This window comes from Leucoraja erinacea, chromosome 3 (assembly GCF_028641065.1).
Source record: "Leucoraja erinacea ecotype New England chromosome 3, Leri_hhj_1, whole genome shotgun sequence".
NCBI lineage: Eukaryota > Metazoa > Chordata > Chondrichthyes > Rajiformes > Rajidae > Leucoraja > Leucoraja erinaceus.
This window is the reverse complement of record NC_073379.1, coordinates 111,055,494-111,071,869: the sequence shown is the minus strand read 5'-3', so window position 1 is coordinate 111,071,869 and position 16,376 is coordinate 111,055,494. Positions and strand designations below refer to the sequence as shown.

Here is a 16,376-nt window from a genome sequence, read left to right as displayed (position 1 = left end):
CAGCTGTTGGAACCAATACCAAGACGTACATAGCACTTGATACTAGAGGGCATACCTTTAGAAAGGAGATGAGGGGGAATTATTTTTAGCCAGAGGTTTGTTGTTGAACAAGTTAGGTCTTTATTCTTTGGAGCGCAGAAGGTTAAGGGGGTCTTTAGAAATGATGAGAGGGATAGACAGAGTTGACGTGGAAAAGCTTCTTCTGTTGAGAGTAGGGAAGATTCAAACAAGAGGACATGACTTGAGAATTAAGGGACAGAAGTTTAGGGGTAATATGAGGGGGAACCTCTTTACTCAGAGAGTGGTAGCTGTGTGGAATGCGCTTCCAGTGGAAGTGGTGGAGGCAGGTTCGTTTTTATCATTTAAAAATAAATTGGATAGGTATATGGACGTGAAAGGAATGGAGGGTTATGGTCTGAGTGCAGGTAGATGGGACTAGGTGAGAGTAAGTGTTTAGCACGGGATAGAAGGGCCGAGATGGCCTGTTTCCGTGCTGTAATTGTTATATGGTTATATATGGTTATAGTGGGTGGTGAATCTGTGGAATTCATTGCTACAGACGGCTGTGGAGGCCAAGTCTTTGGTTATGTTTAATGTGCATTTGCATTTCACACTCGTGACAATAAAAGCACCATTGAGCCATTGCAATGTTATAACAAACCATTAGGATGATTGTGAGACTTTTGTAGATTGACTGATTTTCTTTTCTATCGATGCAGAGAGACTAAAATAAATCTGCTCCATTGTTCCACTTAAGGATAAGATGAAAATAACATCTGCAGGCGCTCCAGATTTTTTTTTGTCGATATCAAACTTCCAAACTATTTAAAAAGAAGGAAATGTTTGATTGTGTTACCGTTGAAGTTGGATGTGAAGCAGAAGACATCATATTTGTTCTTCATCTTGTCTCTGTATCCATAGCTTCGGATACCAGGCACTGTGTTTTGCCCTCCACATGGCTCCCGTGGCTTGGTAATGGGATATTGTACAGACCCATCATTCAGCCAGCCTGCGTTACACCAATCCAGTCCTCCTCTCCACGCTTCGTAAAGCTGATCAAAAGAGGCAATGATCGCGTCTTGATCCTCGCATGCCTTCTGAGCCTCATCAAAGTTCAGATTGTAACGACCCAGCCGTGGGAAGTATGGGTATACAACACCTAGAGGGCAGTGCAGAACAGAAAGATACAGAAATAAAAACAGATCTGCATTAAGGGTTACTGAGACTGACGCAGAAGCACAAAGGGGTACAATCTGTCGAACACATGTCGAAACTTCCACTCAAATCTGTCATCATTTAACAACATTTGCATTTCACAATTGAGTCCTAGGGGGGATTCCAGGACTGTGAATGTTCAATTAACATTGATAATGACCATTGTTAACAGCTTTTCCCCACTGTGCTATCATTTGACTGTGGGATTCACATAATATGCACATTTTCCCTGCTACTTTGCTATGACAATATTAGCGTGATTAAAATTCTGTCTATCAATTTTAATTTACATTTTTTGAACGCTGTCAAAATAATGTCCCCAAATTTTGTTATAACCAATAAGAGGACTACAATTTTAATTTAATTTTGCAAACTAGATGCATCACTGTATATTAATTCATACATGCACATGCATGCTTGCTACTCCAATGTGTAAATCAAAGCGAATAATATGAAATCTGTCAGATTTCAAAGCAGACAGCAAATTTCAATTATTTACGACTGATTCAATTCTGACCTCTCCTCTCTGCATTGCACCACACTACTTTGCCTCCGTCTCATGAACTTCTCTGTAGCATACATCATTCCTGTCCGAGACGTACAGTAAGTAATAGCTATTTCTGGGCTAATACCACTTTGGAATTTGTTTCCAGGGAATGAATCTTTGTACAAGATCGGTTAATTTGCTTTTGTGTCAACCCTTATCGGACCATACTACATAATTGTTCCACGTGCTAAAGAGCCGCCCCATCAAACCATTTTTTTTTTAGTTAATCAATGCAACATGAAACCCGAAGCTTCCTTTAATAGGTTCACCATATTTTACTCTCAACAGTTTATAATGATGAAATGTAGGACTGTGCCAGAATATATAGGGCAAGCTGTGACTTAATTTAAGTAGAACAAATAATTCCCAGTTAACTTTGGCTGTAGAGAGGAGTGAGAACACAGCCAAACATTACAATCTTCCTATAATAAAAATCTGAGCCAATCATGCCACATTGCAAGGCATTATTCTAAAGCTTTTGTTTCAAAATCTGATGAAGGACTGCTAGTTATGATTTAATAAGGGGTGTAAAGATCAGTTCAGGGTCACTGACTCATGTTCTAACTTCAAGTAAACTTTGCATCACCATTCTATCCCAAGTCTTCATACCAGTTTCACTGTTGTCCTGTTGAGTTTCACTGTCTGTGTAACTCGTTATCACCAAGCCCACAGCCAACAATGGGACATTGTGGGCTCCACCATTCTTTGACCATCGTTACTTTTTGCATATCTTTCATTCATTTGTGCTATCTCTCTCTATATCCCCGTCTACATCTCTCGTTTCCCTTTCCCCCCTCTGAAGAAGGGTCTCGACCCGAAACGTCATCTATTCCTTATCTCCAGAGATGCTGCCTGACCCGCTGAGTTACTCCAGCCTTTTGTGTCGATATTTCTGTTGTCTCCAGATTCCCGAAACTCTGCAGTTTTCTTCCACCTTCGATATCTGATGGATATCTAGGATGGCCAAGAGATGATCGTAGGGGGCGCTGCTCTGGCAGCAGCCATGTCAGCAGCGCGTTAGTTATTTCAACATTTTATTTTTTAATTTTTTAGTATGTTTTAAAGTATGTTTTTGATGTTCCTCGGTGTGTTTTGTGTTGGGGGGTGGTGTGGGGGAAACCGCTTCGGTCGCCTCCTCCATGGAGAGGCGACTTTTTCCAGGTCGCCTCCCCCGTGGCCTAACAACAAGGATCGGCGCGGCCTTTCCCGGAGACGTGCCCGGGACTTCAGCGGCGGGCGCAGCGTGGACTCTCGGCGTGGAGCGGGTGAGCCCTCGCTGGGGCTCGCCGGAGGGGAGCGCTCCGTTTCGCAAGCCCGCGGCAGCCGGCAGCCTGAAGCCGCGGTCTGCAGAGTTCCAGCTGGTGCGGTGTCTACAGCCCGGGATCCCTCGTGGGGGACCCGGGGGGGAGAAGAAGCCATCACTGCCGGCCCGCGGCCAACTTCTACCGCGGGCCCGGCGTGAACTTACCATCACCCCTGGAGGGGAGCTTCGACCGCCGGCCCTGCAGTCTACGGTGCTTCTGGCTGCGGCGGAGACTTTAAATCTCGACCGCCGGCCTGCGGCCTACACCAACTTAAAGCCGCGGTCTCCGGTGAGGAAGAGCCGATCCTGGACTGACTCTGGACTCTGGTCCTGTCCACGGGGGGGGGAAATGGAGGAGGACTGGCCAAATTTTGTGCCTTCCACCACAGTGATGAATGCTGTGGTGGATGTTTGTGTTACAGTTTTATTGTGTATTGTGTGTTCTTTATTATTGTACCGCTGCTGACAACCCAAATTCCACCGACCCTGGTTGTGTGGCAAATAAATTCTATCTCTCTCTCTGATGCATTGCTGGGAATATTCCTGCATAATTCCTGGACCATTAGCCATAGGTTTTCCTACCCATTAATTCCCTCCTGTGACATTATTAATACCCTGCCCTGAATTCCTGACTCTAATTTTTCTTTCCTTTAGATGTCCCACAGTAACATTATTCCTCCCCCATTGTGTTTTCCAGAGAGGCTACTGATCCTCTCCTCTCTTGGATCTTAATTTTCTAGTGAGCCTCTCAATATTTTATCATTACTTTTTCAAGGTGCGGGCTCACGGGCACGGCCAGCATTCACTAATTTCTTAGCCTTAACTGTCTCTTCAAAAGTGTGTTGAGCAAATGAAATTCTGGAGCTTTCCTGTGCCATTACAGAAGACAGTTCCAGGATTAAGACCCGGCAGTGCAGAAACGAAAGTGATTTATTTTATAACAATGGTGAGGAGGAATTAATGTTCTTGGTGAGGAATTAATTGTCTTTGAATGTGTTGCCTCTTTCCCTAAGCATGAATGGTATATTGTGGATGCAGCATCCTTTACTCAAACATCAAGACATTTAGACATGAATGTTGAATTCTCCCAATTTTGCTAGCCCTTGCTGTCTCCTCCCCTTCTTTAACCCTTGAGCTGTCACCTCCCATCCCCCCCCGCCCTCAGGCTCCTCCTCTTCCCCTTTTTCCTTCCTTCTCCCCCCCACCCCCCATCAGTCTGAAGAAGGGTTTTGGCCCGAAACGTCGCCTATTTCCTTCGCTCCATAGATGCTGCTGCACCCGCTGAGTTTCTCCAGCAATTTTGTGTACCTTCGATCTTCCAGCATCTGCAGTTCCTTCTTGAAGACATTTAGACACACCTAATGTGCGCAAGTAGGGTAAATTAAGCTATGCAGAAGTGTTGGCATGGACATCGTGGGTCAAAGAGCCCAGTTCTGAAGTGTATGTTTCTATGACTTTTTGAAAGCATAGAGTCTTAGAGTCATAGAGCTGTAAAACATGGAAATAAGCCCTTTGGCCCACCTTGTCCATGCCAACCAAGTTGGCATATTAGATACACCCATTTCTATGTATTTGACCCACAGTCCATCAAACCCTTCCTATCCATAGGTACACAAAAAAGCTGGAGAAACTCAGCGGGTGCAGCAGCATCTATGGAGCGAAGGAAATAGGCAACGTTTCGGGCTGAAACCCTTCTTCAGACTGATCGGGGGCGGGGGTGGGCGGGGACAAGAAAGGAAAAAGGAGGAGGAGCCCGAAGGCTGGGGGATGGGAGGAGACAGCAGGGGGACTGAGGAAGGGGAGGAGACAGCAAGGACTAACAAAATTGGGAGAATTCGATGTTCATGCCCCCAGGATGCAGACTCCCCAAACGGAATATGAGGTGCTGTTCCTCCAATTTCCGGTGCTGCTCGCAGTGGCCATGGAGGAGACCCAGGGCAGAGAGGTTGGAGACAGAGTGGGAGGGGGAGTTGAAGTGCTGAGCCACCGGGAGGTCAGCTTGGTTACATAGACAATAGGTGCAGGAGTAGGCCATTCGGCCCTTCGGCCATTCAATATGATCATGGCTGATCGTCCAACTTGGTATCCTGTACCTGCCTTCTCTCCATACCCCCTGATCCCTTTATCCACAAGGGCCACATCCAACTCCCTCTTAAATATAGCCAATGAACTGGCCTCAACTACCTTCTGTGGCAGAGAATTCCACAGATTCACCACTCTCTGTGTGAATTTTTTTTTCCTCATCTCGGTCCTAAAAGACTTCCCCCTTATCCTTAAACTGTGAGCCCTTGTCCTGGACTTCCCCAACATCGGGAACAATCTTCCTGCATCTAGCCTGTCCAACCCCTTAAGAATTTTGTAAGTTTCGATAAGATCCCCCCTCAATCTTCTCAATGTTCTTTAAGTGTCATATTTGCATCCGTTTCTATGACTTCCACACGTCTTATGCAATGACATCCTTCCCCTGTACAAAAGTAAGATCAAAATTTGTGAAGAAATACATTGAACCTAGTTGACGTATTGTTAAGTAACCACTGTGTAATTATACCTTGGAGATCCAGCAATATGGTGCCTGTGACGTCATCCAGTCCCTCAATGATTTCACATTTGTATTTACCGTAGTCCTCCAAAGTTAAATCTGTAATTGTTATGGAGGCATCGTTCTCATCGGCTTCATTCAGGGAAACTCTTCCCTGGTACTTTCCAAAACTTTTCCAGTTGTTTCCCAATGAAACAAAGACGTCAATTTCCTTGAGGTAATCTGAGGTGAGTTTGGTCCACTTGATCCTGACTTTGAAAGGACTTTGAGCTCCACGAGCAGGAACTGGTTTGTAATAGAACTTACAGGCGAGAGTGGCATTGCTACCTCGGTAAGAGATAACCTTTGGTTGATCTATCTTTATGCCCAGTCGCGATCCATTATCTATAAAAAGAATAATGGACAGTGTTAACAGATATATATTTGCATTATCTTTCTGTAATACTACTGCTGGAAGAAATTATCAGTTCAGAAACTGGTGTAGTAAGCAGATCAACTTTGATATGCAGATATTGACATACTGGAAATATATTAAATTCATTGGAATTGCCTAATAGAGCACCAAGAATCTACAAGTTCAGTGGGATTTCATGAAAGCCCCAACATCCAGCCCTTCTGCCACCCATGATCTGTTTAGGACGGATTGCAGATGCTAGTTTACAGCGAAGATAGACACAAAATGCTGGAGTAACTCAGCATTTCTGGAGAGAAGGAATGAGTGATGTTTCAGGTCAAGACCCTTCTTCAGAGTGAAGTCTCTCAGTGTGAAAAAGGGTCTCGACCTGAAACGTCACCCATTCCTTCTCTCCAGAGATGTTACCTGTCCTGATGAATTCCTCCAGCATTTTGTGTCCATGATCTGTAATGTAAACTTGCATCTCTTTGCAACCTCAAGGCTCTGCCCTCCTGTGGCCATCTCGGAAAACACAATCGTTGCCCCTGGACCTCACTGATTGACTGAACAGTCTGCTGACTGCTCGACATGTCTTTGACTATGTGTTACTGATATTGGATGCAGAATGTCAGAAGGGCTTTTCAGTGTTTGCAAAAGCCTATGAAAAAATGAAATGGTTAAAAAAAATATTTGATACAATAAAATGAAAAATTATTGAATTTGCTGTTAATTAACGTTAAAACATAATTATCCAGGCAAGAGGAAAAATACCAAAAGGTTACCAAAACTTACATTTCCAAATAATGTCAACAACATCATTCAAAAATTAGGCTGTGGAAAATGTTCCAGCAATTGCTGGATTATTGCTGAGGGGCCAGATGGGAAGTGCATCCAGACCCTCAACTCAGCTGTGGTGAGTCCAGTCATGAGACCCGCCTGGGGCTTGGACATCGGGAGAGAAATTGAGAGCAGGGGAGAGAAAATACTTTGCCTTCCATCACACTGGGTTTACTGTGATGGATGTTTGTGTGAATTTAATTGTGTGTATGTCTGTAGGACATTGTCTTTGTTTGTATGGCTGTGGAAACAAAATTTTGTTTGAGTCTCATTGGGGCTCAAATGACAATAAATGTGTATTGTATTGTATTGTATTGTATTGTATTGGACATATATGTGGCTTGCAGGACATTCAGAACTGGCAAAGAAGACACTGATGTGCAACTGCAAATAGAAAACGTTTCCCTACAACACAATCAGCTGGCCATTGTTGCATTCTGGCATTTAATAATTTAAAACATATTTAGATTCAGATTCAGATTCAGATTCAGAAAACTTTATTGTCTGTCGTAACAGAAAATCTTCTTTGACGTGGCTCAACATACAGACAGGACAATGTACTGATCAGCAGTCATACAACACAGATTTCTGCGAGCACACACAGTGTGTATCGATCTTAAAAGCAAATATAAAGATTAAAAACTGTAAAAATAGACAAGATAAAAGTTGTGGATACGTGTAAAGTGACAATGCGTCAGGGTTAATTTGTCCATTGTTCATTTTATTAGAATGAAATCCATCTATGCCTATTATTCGGCAACAAAAAGTACTGGTGGAGAAGTCAGCGGTCAGGCAGCATCTGCGAAGGGAATAGGCAGATGGGGCAGGGTGGTTGTGCAGTTGGCAAGGGGACATGCTCTTTCAGCTGCTTACACATGGATTCCTTGTGCTCTTGAAGCATGGAATTGAGGTCCTCAATATTATTTTGAACACTTCTTTTCCATTTTGAGCAGTCATGAGCTTTGAGTATATATTTGCATTGCTTTATTGGTGCACTTGGAATAGAGTAGCCATTTCTAAAATCTGATTTAGGTGTGCAAATAACATGACGTGACCAATGTTATGACTGAGTGCATTAAGGTCTCAGTGATGGGAGTGTCAGTCAGGAAATTGTTCATTACGGCACACAAGATAAAGGGCTTTTGTAGAGACACTATATTTTTCAGTGCATCCGGATGCATGCTGTAGGTAGACCAGGCCAGGGATCACTGAAGCCAAGTAAACCATGAGCTTTGTACCAGATCTGAGATCTTGATCTTCCACAAAAGACCAAGTACTGTGCTGGCATGTTGAAGGGGGAGTGAATTTCATCAGTGATGTCTGTTCCGTGAGCTATGGAAAGTGGTCCACATTTTCTCACCATTGTGGTCTCACCATTAACCTTTGTTGTTCAGATTCAGATTCAGATTCAGATTCAGATTCAGATTCAGATTCAGATTCAGATTCAATTTTAATTGTCATTGTCAGTGTACAGTACAGAGACAACGAAATGCATTTAGCATCTCCCTGGAAGAGCGACATAGCACATGATTTGAATAAATAATAATAAGTGTCCGGGGGGGGGTGGTGATTGGCAGTCACCGAGGTACGTTGTTGAGTAGAGTGACAGCCGCCGGAAAGAAGCTGTTCCTCGACCTGCTGGTTCGGCAACGGAGAGACCTGTAGCGCCTCCCGGATGGTAGGAGGGTAAACAGTCCATGGTTGGGGTGAGAGAGGTCCTTGGCGATGCTGAGCGCCCTCCGCAGACAACGCTTGCTTTGGACAGACTCAATGGAGGGGGGCGAGGAACCGGTGATGCGTTGGGCAATTTTCACCACCCTCTGCAATGCTTTCCGGTCGGAGACAGAGCAGTTGCCATACCATACTGTGATGCAGTTGGTAAGGATGCTCTCGATGGTGCAGCGGTAGAAGTTCACCAGGATCTGAGGAGACAGATGGACCTTCTTCAGTCTCCTCAGGAAGAAGAGACGCTGATGAGCCTTCTTGTTGGAGAGGAGTGTGGTGAATTGGGAGTAGGTCAGTAGAGAAACCTTGGTCTTGTGGTTGTTGAGGATAAACCCCATCCTCTTGCATGCGTCAATGTGCAAATTACGTACTTCCAGATTCCAGCGCCTATTGCTTTTTTGTTCCCGCTTATCGATCTACTATCTCCTTCTCTGCTTTCACTCTCCCCTCCTCCACCTGGCTCCATATGCATGTTTCGTCCCTTGTTTGCCTCCACGTATTACTCACCTGCTTCTCCCTCCCAACTCTACCTCTGCCCCTACTCCTCCTCCACTAAGCACCATTTGCCAAGCATCTTTCGCTCCTCCTCGGAACACCAATCACCTACTGGCCCCTATCTCACCAGCCCCTTTTCTTCCTTACACCTGCCGTCTTCCCTCACCACTCTCGGTTTAGTTTACTTTACTTAGTGTGGAGACAGGTCCTTCGGCCCATCGATTCCATGCCAACCAACGATCATCCCGTCCACACTAGTTCTTTGCTCATCCCACTTTCGCATCCTATACACTAGGGGCAATTTACAGAAGCCTATTAACCTACAAACCTACACGTCATTGGAATGTGGGGAGGTAACGGGAGCACCTGGAGGACACCCACATGGTCACGGAGAGAACGTACAAACTCCGCACAGACAGCATGCATAGTCAGGATCAAAGCCGGGTCTCTGGTGCTGTAGGGCAGCAACTCTACCACTGCACCATGGTGCACTGTTCTGATATAGGGTTTTGACACCAAAGACAGACACAAAATGCTTGAGTCACTCAGCGGGTCAGGCAGCATCATCGCGCTCTGAAACCTTCCTAACTGCCTACATGTAGGGTAGTGGATGTATGGAACAATACAGTCTCCACTGCCTGAGGAGGTAGTTGAGGCAGGGGATACCCCAACATTTAAGAAATACAATAGTTAGACAGGTACATGGATAGGACAGGTTTGGAGGGATATGGACCAAACGCGGGCAGGTGGGACCAGTGCAGCTGGGACATGTTGGCCGGTGTGGGCAAGTTGGGCCAAAGGGCCTGTTTCCATGCTGTATCACTATGACTCTACACTAAGTGTCTTTTAAATGCTGTAGTACCTGCCTGTCCCAGTGAGTTACTCCGGCATTTTGTGCCCATGGTGAATTCAAGAGAGAGTCAGATTTAGCTCTTGGGGCTAACGGAATCAAGGGATATGGGGAGAAAGCTGGAACGGGGTACTGATTCTGAGCTATGATCATATTGGATGGTGGTGCTGGCTCGAAGGGTCGAAAGAGCCTTCTCCTGCACCTATTTTCTATGTTTCTACGACCCAAAACTTTAGCAAGTAATTTCTTCCACAAATGCTGTTCGACCCGCTGAACCACTCCAGCAGTTTGTTTTTTTTTGCTCCAGATTCCTGAATCTGCAGTACCTAGTGTTTGCAGCAAATGCAAACTGTTTTCTCCAACTGTACATGATTCAGTCTGAAGAAGGGTCACGGCCCATTCCTTCTCTCCAGAGATGCTGCCTGTCCCGCTGAGTTACTCCAGCATTCGGTTTAAACCAGCATCTGCAGTTCCTTCCTGCACTTAACATTTCACCACATTAGCTGTGAAACTTAAGTTCAGTTACTTAAATTAAAAGTCGTATGGGCCCTCCCTCTCGATCAGGCTTTCATCCAGGATCATATCAAGATTGTCGACGACTCTGTGAAAGAATCTTGTCAGACTTTCATTTATATTGAAGTGCTATGATTAAACAAATCCAGATGGACTACTGGCATCGAACTAGGTACTAGGCTAACAAAAACAGAACATGTTGGGAACACTCAATAAGTCAGGCACCCAGTGCGGCAAAGGAAACAGAAGTAACATTTCAGGTTAAAGACCATTTGTCAGAACTGGGAAAAGATAAGGCATAACTGGGCCAAGACGCAGTACAAAGTCCTCCCTTGGGCACTTTGTGAAAATTGAAAGAGCTGCCCTACAGATTAGTCATGCAAAAACCTAACTCTCTCCAGCAGAATCAAAGCCTCCATGAAATTCTCCGCCACCATCATTCCTGGCTCTGTCCTGGCCCACTAATTGGACAAGCCGACAGTTGTTGTTGGACAGGGTGTGGCCTTGGGAGTCTTCAACATTGGCTCCAGCCTTCATGAGGTCTCATTGTATTAATCCTTTGGCTAGTGCCACGAGCTGTCCTCCGTCCTCTATCACCAATACTTCTCCAAGTTGAATAAAACCTACAAGGAAAATTGAAGCTGGCAAGAGCAAAGATTGAACTCTAAGTGGGGAAATCATTTCAACACTGTGGATATAAAGTATGAGGTCCAATGTAAACCCTGACCTTATTCTTAGCAAAATACCGCTTGCTGGTATTGATCATAGCTCCGTCGGAGTGGCGCTCCCGTCGGAGTGGCCCAGCCCGAGGGTGGAACGGTACTCACGTGAGGGCGATCCGGTCCGGGGGCTGGGACGGTGCTCCGGTGGCTCGGACGACGTTCTGACGGCGGTGTCCAGAGTCCTGGGTTCAGCCGCGGGCCGGCGGCTGCGTGTGCTGGACTGGAGGTGCGGCGGCTTCGACCACCCCGGGCCGCAGTGTTTGAACCGGCCCGTTCTCGGGGTTCGGTGAGCTGCGGGACTGTTTATACCATCGCCCGGTGGGGAATTGCCTCAGCGCAGAGGGAGCAGAGGGAGAGACTGCAACCCTAAGATTTTTGCCTCCACCACAGTGAGGAGGTGTTTGGAGGACTCACTGTGGTGGAAGTTAATTTGTGTTTATTGTTGTTATTATTGTATCATTGTATGTATGACTGCAGGCACAAAATTTCGTTCAGACCGTAAGGTCTGAATGACAATAAAGGAAATTCAAATTCAGCTTATATAGAAATTACCTCAGTTCAGTCATTGAGGAGGCGTGGTCTTCAAGAAGGAACTGCAGATGCTGGAAAATCGAAGGTACACAAAAATGCTGGAGAAACTCAGCGGGTGCAGCAGCATCTAGAGAGCGAAGGAAATAGGCAACGTTTCGGGACGAAACCCTTCTTCAGACTGAGGGGGGGTGGGGGCGGGGAGATTGTGAAACCAGGATGAGGTTGTGAAACTGTCTCCGGAGAGAACCTCCTCCGCTCGGTCCGCATTAAACAACCTGACCTCCCAGTGGCTCAGCACTTCAACTCCCCCCTCCCATTCCGTATCCGACCTCTCTGTCCTGGGTCTTCTCCACGGCCAGAGTGAGCAACGCCGCAAATTGGAGGAACAGCACCTCATATTCTGCTTGGGCAGTCTGCATCCTGGTTGCATGAACATTGAATTCTCCCAATTCTGTGAGCCCTTGCTGTCTCCTCCCCTTCCTATCTCTCCCTCAGCCCTCGGGCTCCTCCTCCTCCCCCCCCCCCCCACCCCCCCCATCAATCTTCGCTCCGTAGATGCTGCTGCACCCGCTGAGTTTCTCCAGCATTTTGGTGTACCGAGGAGGCATGGTCCATCCTTTTTGTTTAATGTTGCACCTCCACCTCCACCATGCTAAATAGCATAGATGACGTCAGATCCAAGGATCTGTGGGATGAGCGTAAGTGGGGAGGTGTTGGCCAACATGGACTCAATGGGCGGAAGGGCTTGTAGAAACAAGGGACTGCAGATGTTGGTTTACAAACCAAAGCCAAAGTGTTTTTTTCCGTGCTTCTTCACGCTTTGTCTTCAGTTCAATGATGGGCTTGTTAGATAAGATTGAGGATTTTTTTTAAAGCTTGGCAAACATGGCATCTGTTGTCTATTCTGAATTATCACTGAACTGAAGAAGTAGTTATGAGTCAATCACACATAAACCAGACATGGTAAAGCATGCAGGTTGTCTTCTAAAGTGCAACGCCACCATGCGTGTGGGTGTGTGTGTGTGTGTGTGTACACATATTTGGAGATCATTGCGTCATCTCTTTGGTTTGCCTTAAATGGTATAATTGTTTTTGTCAGCTCTCACTGTAAGATGTTCCTAATGTTGGCAAATGTTACAGTTTTGTAACATATGGATCAATATTTCCATGTTGTGTTTTTCTTATTGAGCTGGCTTCTTTACATTTGTACACTGAGTCTTACAGGAGTTTTGTATTAGGAACTTGGCCTACGGGTTTAATTGCAGGCATTGGAGGGTTTCTTTTAACCAGTTGGACACTGATGTAAATTAATAGTGTGATGAATGAGAAATAAGATGTGGCCCTGATTATGAAATTCAGTTATGGAGTATGCTCTAAGTCAATTGTGTTTAATTTGGCTGCAGTAAGAAGGGTGATGGTGGTGGAAGCAGATCCGATAGTGGTATATATTTTTATTTTTTTTATTTTTTATTTTTATTAGAAGTACGGTAAATTACAATACCACACAACACATATATCTTAATACATTTTTTGTACCGCTTCATTTTTTTTTGAGCTTTAAGAAAAAGATAGAAGTAAGGCAAGTAAAGAAAGTGCGCAAGAGTCGTGAAGTGCAAGAGTGTTGGGAAAAGAAAGCCCCTTAGAAAAGAAGTTAGAGAAGGAAGTAAAGTGAGAAAGTAGACCCTAGAAAAGAAAGAAAAAGAAAATAGGAACAATCGCTCTATTATAACATTAAACTCCGCAGAAAGGGGACTACCAACCAAGTCTGTTTTTGTTGTTTTACCTCCCGTTACCAGGTCCTGATACCATTTATTTATTTATTTATTTTTAAAAATTACTATTGCACCTCATACTTGTAATAGGTCCAGAAACATAGACCACGTCTTTTGGAATTGGTCTGCTTTACCTGCTAAGAGGAATCTCATCTCTTCCAGATGTAATGTTTCAAACATATTTGATATCCACATTTTTATTGTTGGTGTGGGCGCATTTTTCCAGAATTTAAGTATAAGCTTTTTTCCCATTATTAGCCCGTAATTAAATAAATTCTTCTGAAACACGTTTAGTTCAGGGTTACCTTCCGATATTCCAAAAATAATCCATTCTGGTTTTGGTACCAGTTTTATTTTGATTAATTTTGAAAAAATATCAAATATTTCATACCAGAATTTTTGGATTTTTGTACAAAAAACAAAAGAGTGCGCTATGGTAGCTTCTTGACACAGGCATTTATCACAGATTGGTGAAACATTAGGGAAGATTTTATTTAATTTAGTTTTTGAATAATATAATCTATGTAATGTTTTGAATTGGATGAGCGTATGTCGTACGTTGATCGAACATTTATGCACCTGTAGTAAATGATTATCCCAGCTCTCTTTTGAAATTTTTATAGCTAATTCTTGTTCCCAATCTCTTCTAATTCCCGATAGTGGTATTTAAGAGGCTTTTAGACAGGCACATGGATATGCAAAGAATTGAGAGAAATGTCTCATATTTAGACATAAATTATCCGTTTAATTTGGCATCATGATTGGCACAGATATAACCATATAACTATATAACAATTACAGCACAGAACCAGGCCATCTCGGCCCTTCTAGTCCGTGCCGAACACGTATTCTCCCCTAGTCCCATCTACCTGCACTCAGACCATAACCCTCCATTCCTTTCCCGTCCATATACCTATCCAATTTATTTTTAAATTATGAAATCAAACCTGCCTCCACCACTTCCACTGGAAGCTCATTCCACACAGCTACCACTCTCTGAGTAAAGACGTTCCCCCTCATGTTACCCCTAAACTTCTGTCCCTTAATTCTCAAATCATGTCCTCTTGTTTGAATCTTCCCTACTCTCAATGGGAAAAGCTTATCCACGTCAACTCTGTCTATCCCTCTCATCATTTTAAAGACCTCTATCAAGTCCCCCAATATCACTATTGTGTTTTAGACTATTTTTGTGGTCCACTGTTCTATGTATTATCATCTAAGTTTCATCTATTCTAAAATGAAATGAGTGGTGTTGTTCTGTTTTGAGTTGGTTCTTGATTGAAGTGTTGTTTCAGGCACTTCAGGTCTGAGAACGGGTCCATCAAAATTAGTTTATCTCTTGCAGAGATTTGCCTGGTAGGACCAAACCATAAGTTTGACAGATGGTGGTTTTAGTTTAAAATCTCATTCTAGTATCCCCACTTTTGGAAGAATGTGGATGCTTTGGAAAGGGTGCAGAGGAGGTTTACCAGAGCGTTGCCTGGATAAGATGGTATTAGCTACAAGTAGAATTCATACAAATTGTATTTTATCTGTGGGAGGTTTAGAAACATAGAAAATAGGTGCATTCAGCCCTTCGAGCCAACACTGCCATTCAATGTGATCATGGCTGATCATCCACAATCAGTACCCCGTTCCTGCCTTCTCCCCATATCCCTTGATTCAAGATTCAAGATCAAGATTCAAGATTCAATTTAATTGTCATTTGGACCCCTTGAGGTCCAAACGAAATGCCGTTTCTGCAGCCATACATTACAAACAAATAGACCCAAGACACAACATAATTTACATAAACATCCATCACATTGCTGTGATGGAAGGCCAAAAAAACTTATCTCTCCACTGCACTCTCCCCCCCCCCCCCCCCCCCATGTCAGAGTCAAAGTCAAAGCCCCCGGCTGGTGATGGCGATTGTCCCGCGGCCATTAAAGCCACGCCGGGTGGTGCGAGGTCGCACACCGGGTCTTGGTGTTAGAGCCCCCGGCGTGCGCTCGCAGAGTCCCGCGGCCATTCCAAGCCGCGCGGGGCGGTGATGTCAGGCCCCGCTCCAGGAGCTCTTCGACCCCGCAACTCGGGCGGGAGAAGTCGCCGTTGCGAGAGCCCTGAAAAGCGGTCTCCCTCCAGGGACCCGCGGGCTCCCGGTGCCGCCGTCCGCCAGACCTGCAGCTGCAGCCTCCGAATCTCCGGAGGTCGGGCTGCAGCAGCAGCAGTGCTCCACCACCGCTCCACCCGCTCCGGACTCGGCCAGCTCTGCGACGGTGAGGTGAGTCGGCACCAGAGTCCCCGGTCTTCTCCTGTTGGAGGCCGCTCCTCGTTGCAGCCCCAACGACAACGGAGACCCAACAAAGAAAAGGTCGGGTCTCCCGTGCAGGGAGAGATTTAAAAGTTACCCCACACACACACCCCAACAAAAAAATAACAAAAACTACATAAAAACATAGACAAAAATAATAAAAACGCGGACGGGCTGCAGAGGCCGCTGCTGACGAGAGTCGCGCCGCCTCCCGGAATTCTATCTTTGTCCCGACCCCTCCCCTGACATCAGTCTGAAGAAAGGCCTCGACCCGAAACATTCCTTCTCTCCAGAGATGCTGCCTAACCTGCTGAGTTACTCCAGCATTTTGTGTCTACCTTCGATTTAAACCTGCATCTGCAGTTCTTTTCTACACATCCCTTGATTCCGCTAGCCCTAAGAGCTCTATCTAACTATCTTTTGAATGCATCCTGTGAATCGGCCTCCATTGCCTTCTGAGACAGGGAATTTCATAAATTCACAACCCTCAGAAAAAGGTTTTCCTCATCTCAGTTATAAATGGCCTACCCCTTATTCTTAAACTGTGGCCCCTGGTTCTGCATTCCCCCAACATCAGGAACATGTTTCCTGCATCTAGCTTGTCCAATTCCTTAATGATTTTATATGTTTCTATAAGATA

The 16,376-nt window shown here is 45.0% G+C and overlaps 1 protein-coding gene across 4 annotated transcripts in view; it reads right to left on the bottom strand.

The window, feature by feature from the left end:
• The window catches only part of hapln1b (hyaluronan and proteoglycan link protein 1b), a 118,251-nt gene that overhangs the window by 14,485 nt on the left and 87,390 nt on the right, over window positions 1-16,376 (bottom strand). For all 4 annotated transcript variants that reach the window (XM_055633388.1, XM_055633387.1, XM_055633386.1 and 1 more), the window contains exons 3-4: window positions 5,614-5,988; window positions 857-1,159 (exon numbers count right to left, since the gene is read on the bottom strand). In XM_055633388.1, coding sequence (XP_055489363.1) covers window positions 857-1,159; window positions 5,614-5,988 — 678 coding nt within the window. The remainder of the gene's footprint in view (window positions 1-856; window positions 1,160-5,613; window positions 5,989-16,376) is intronic.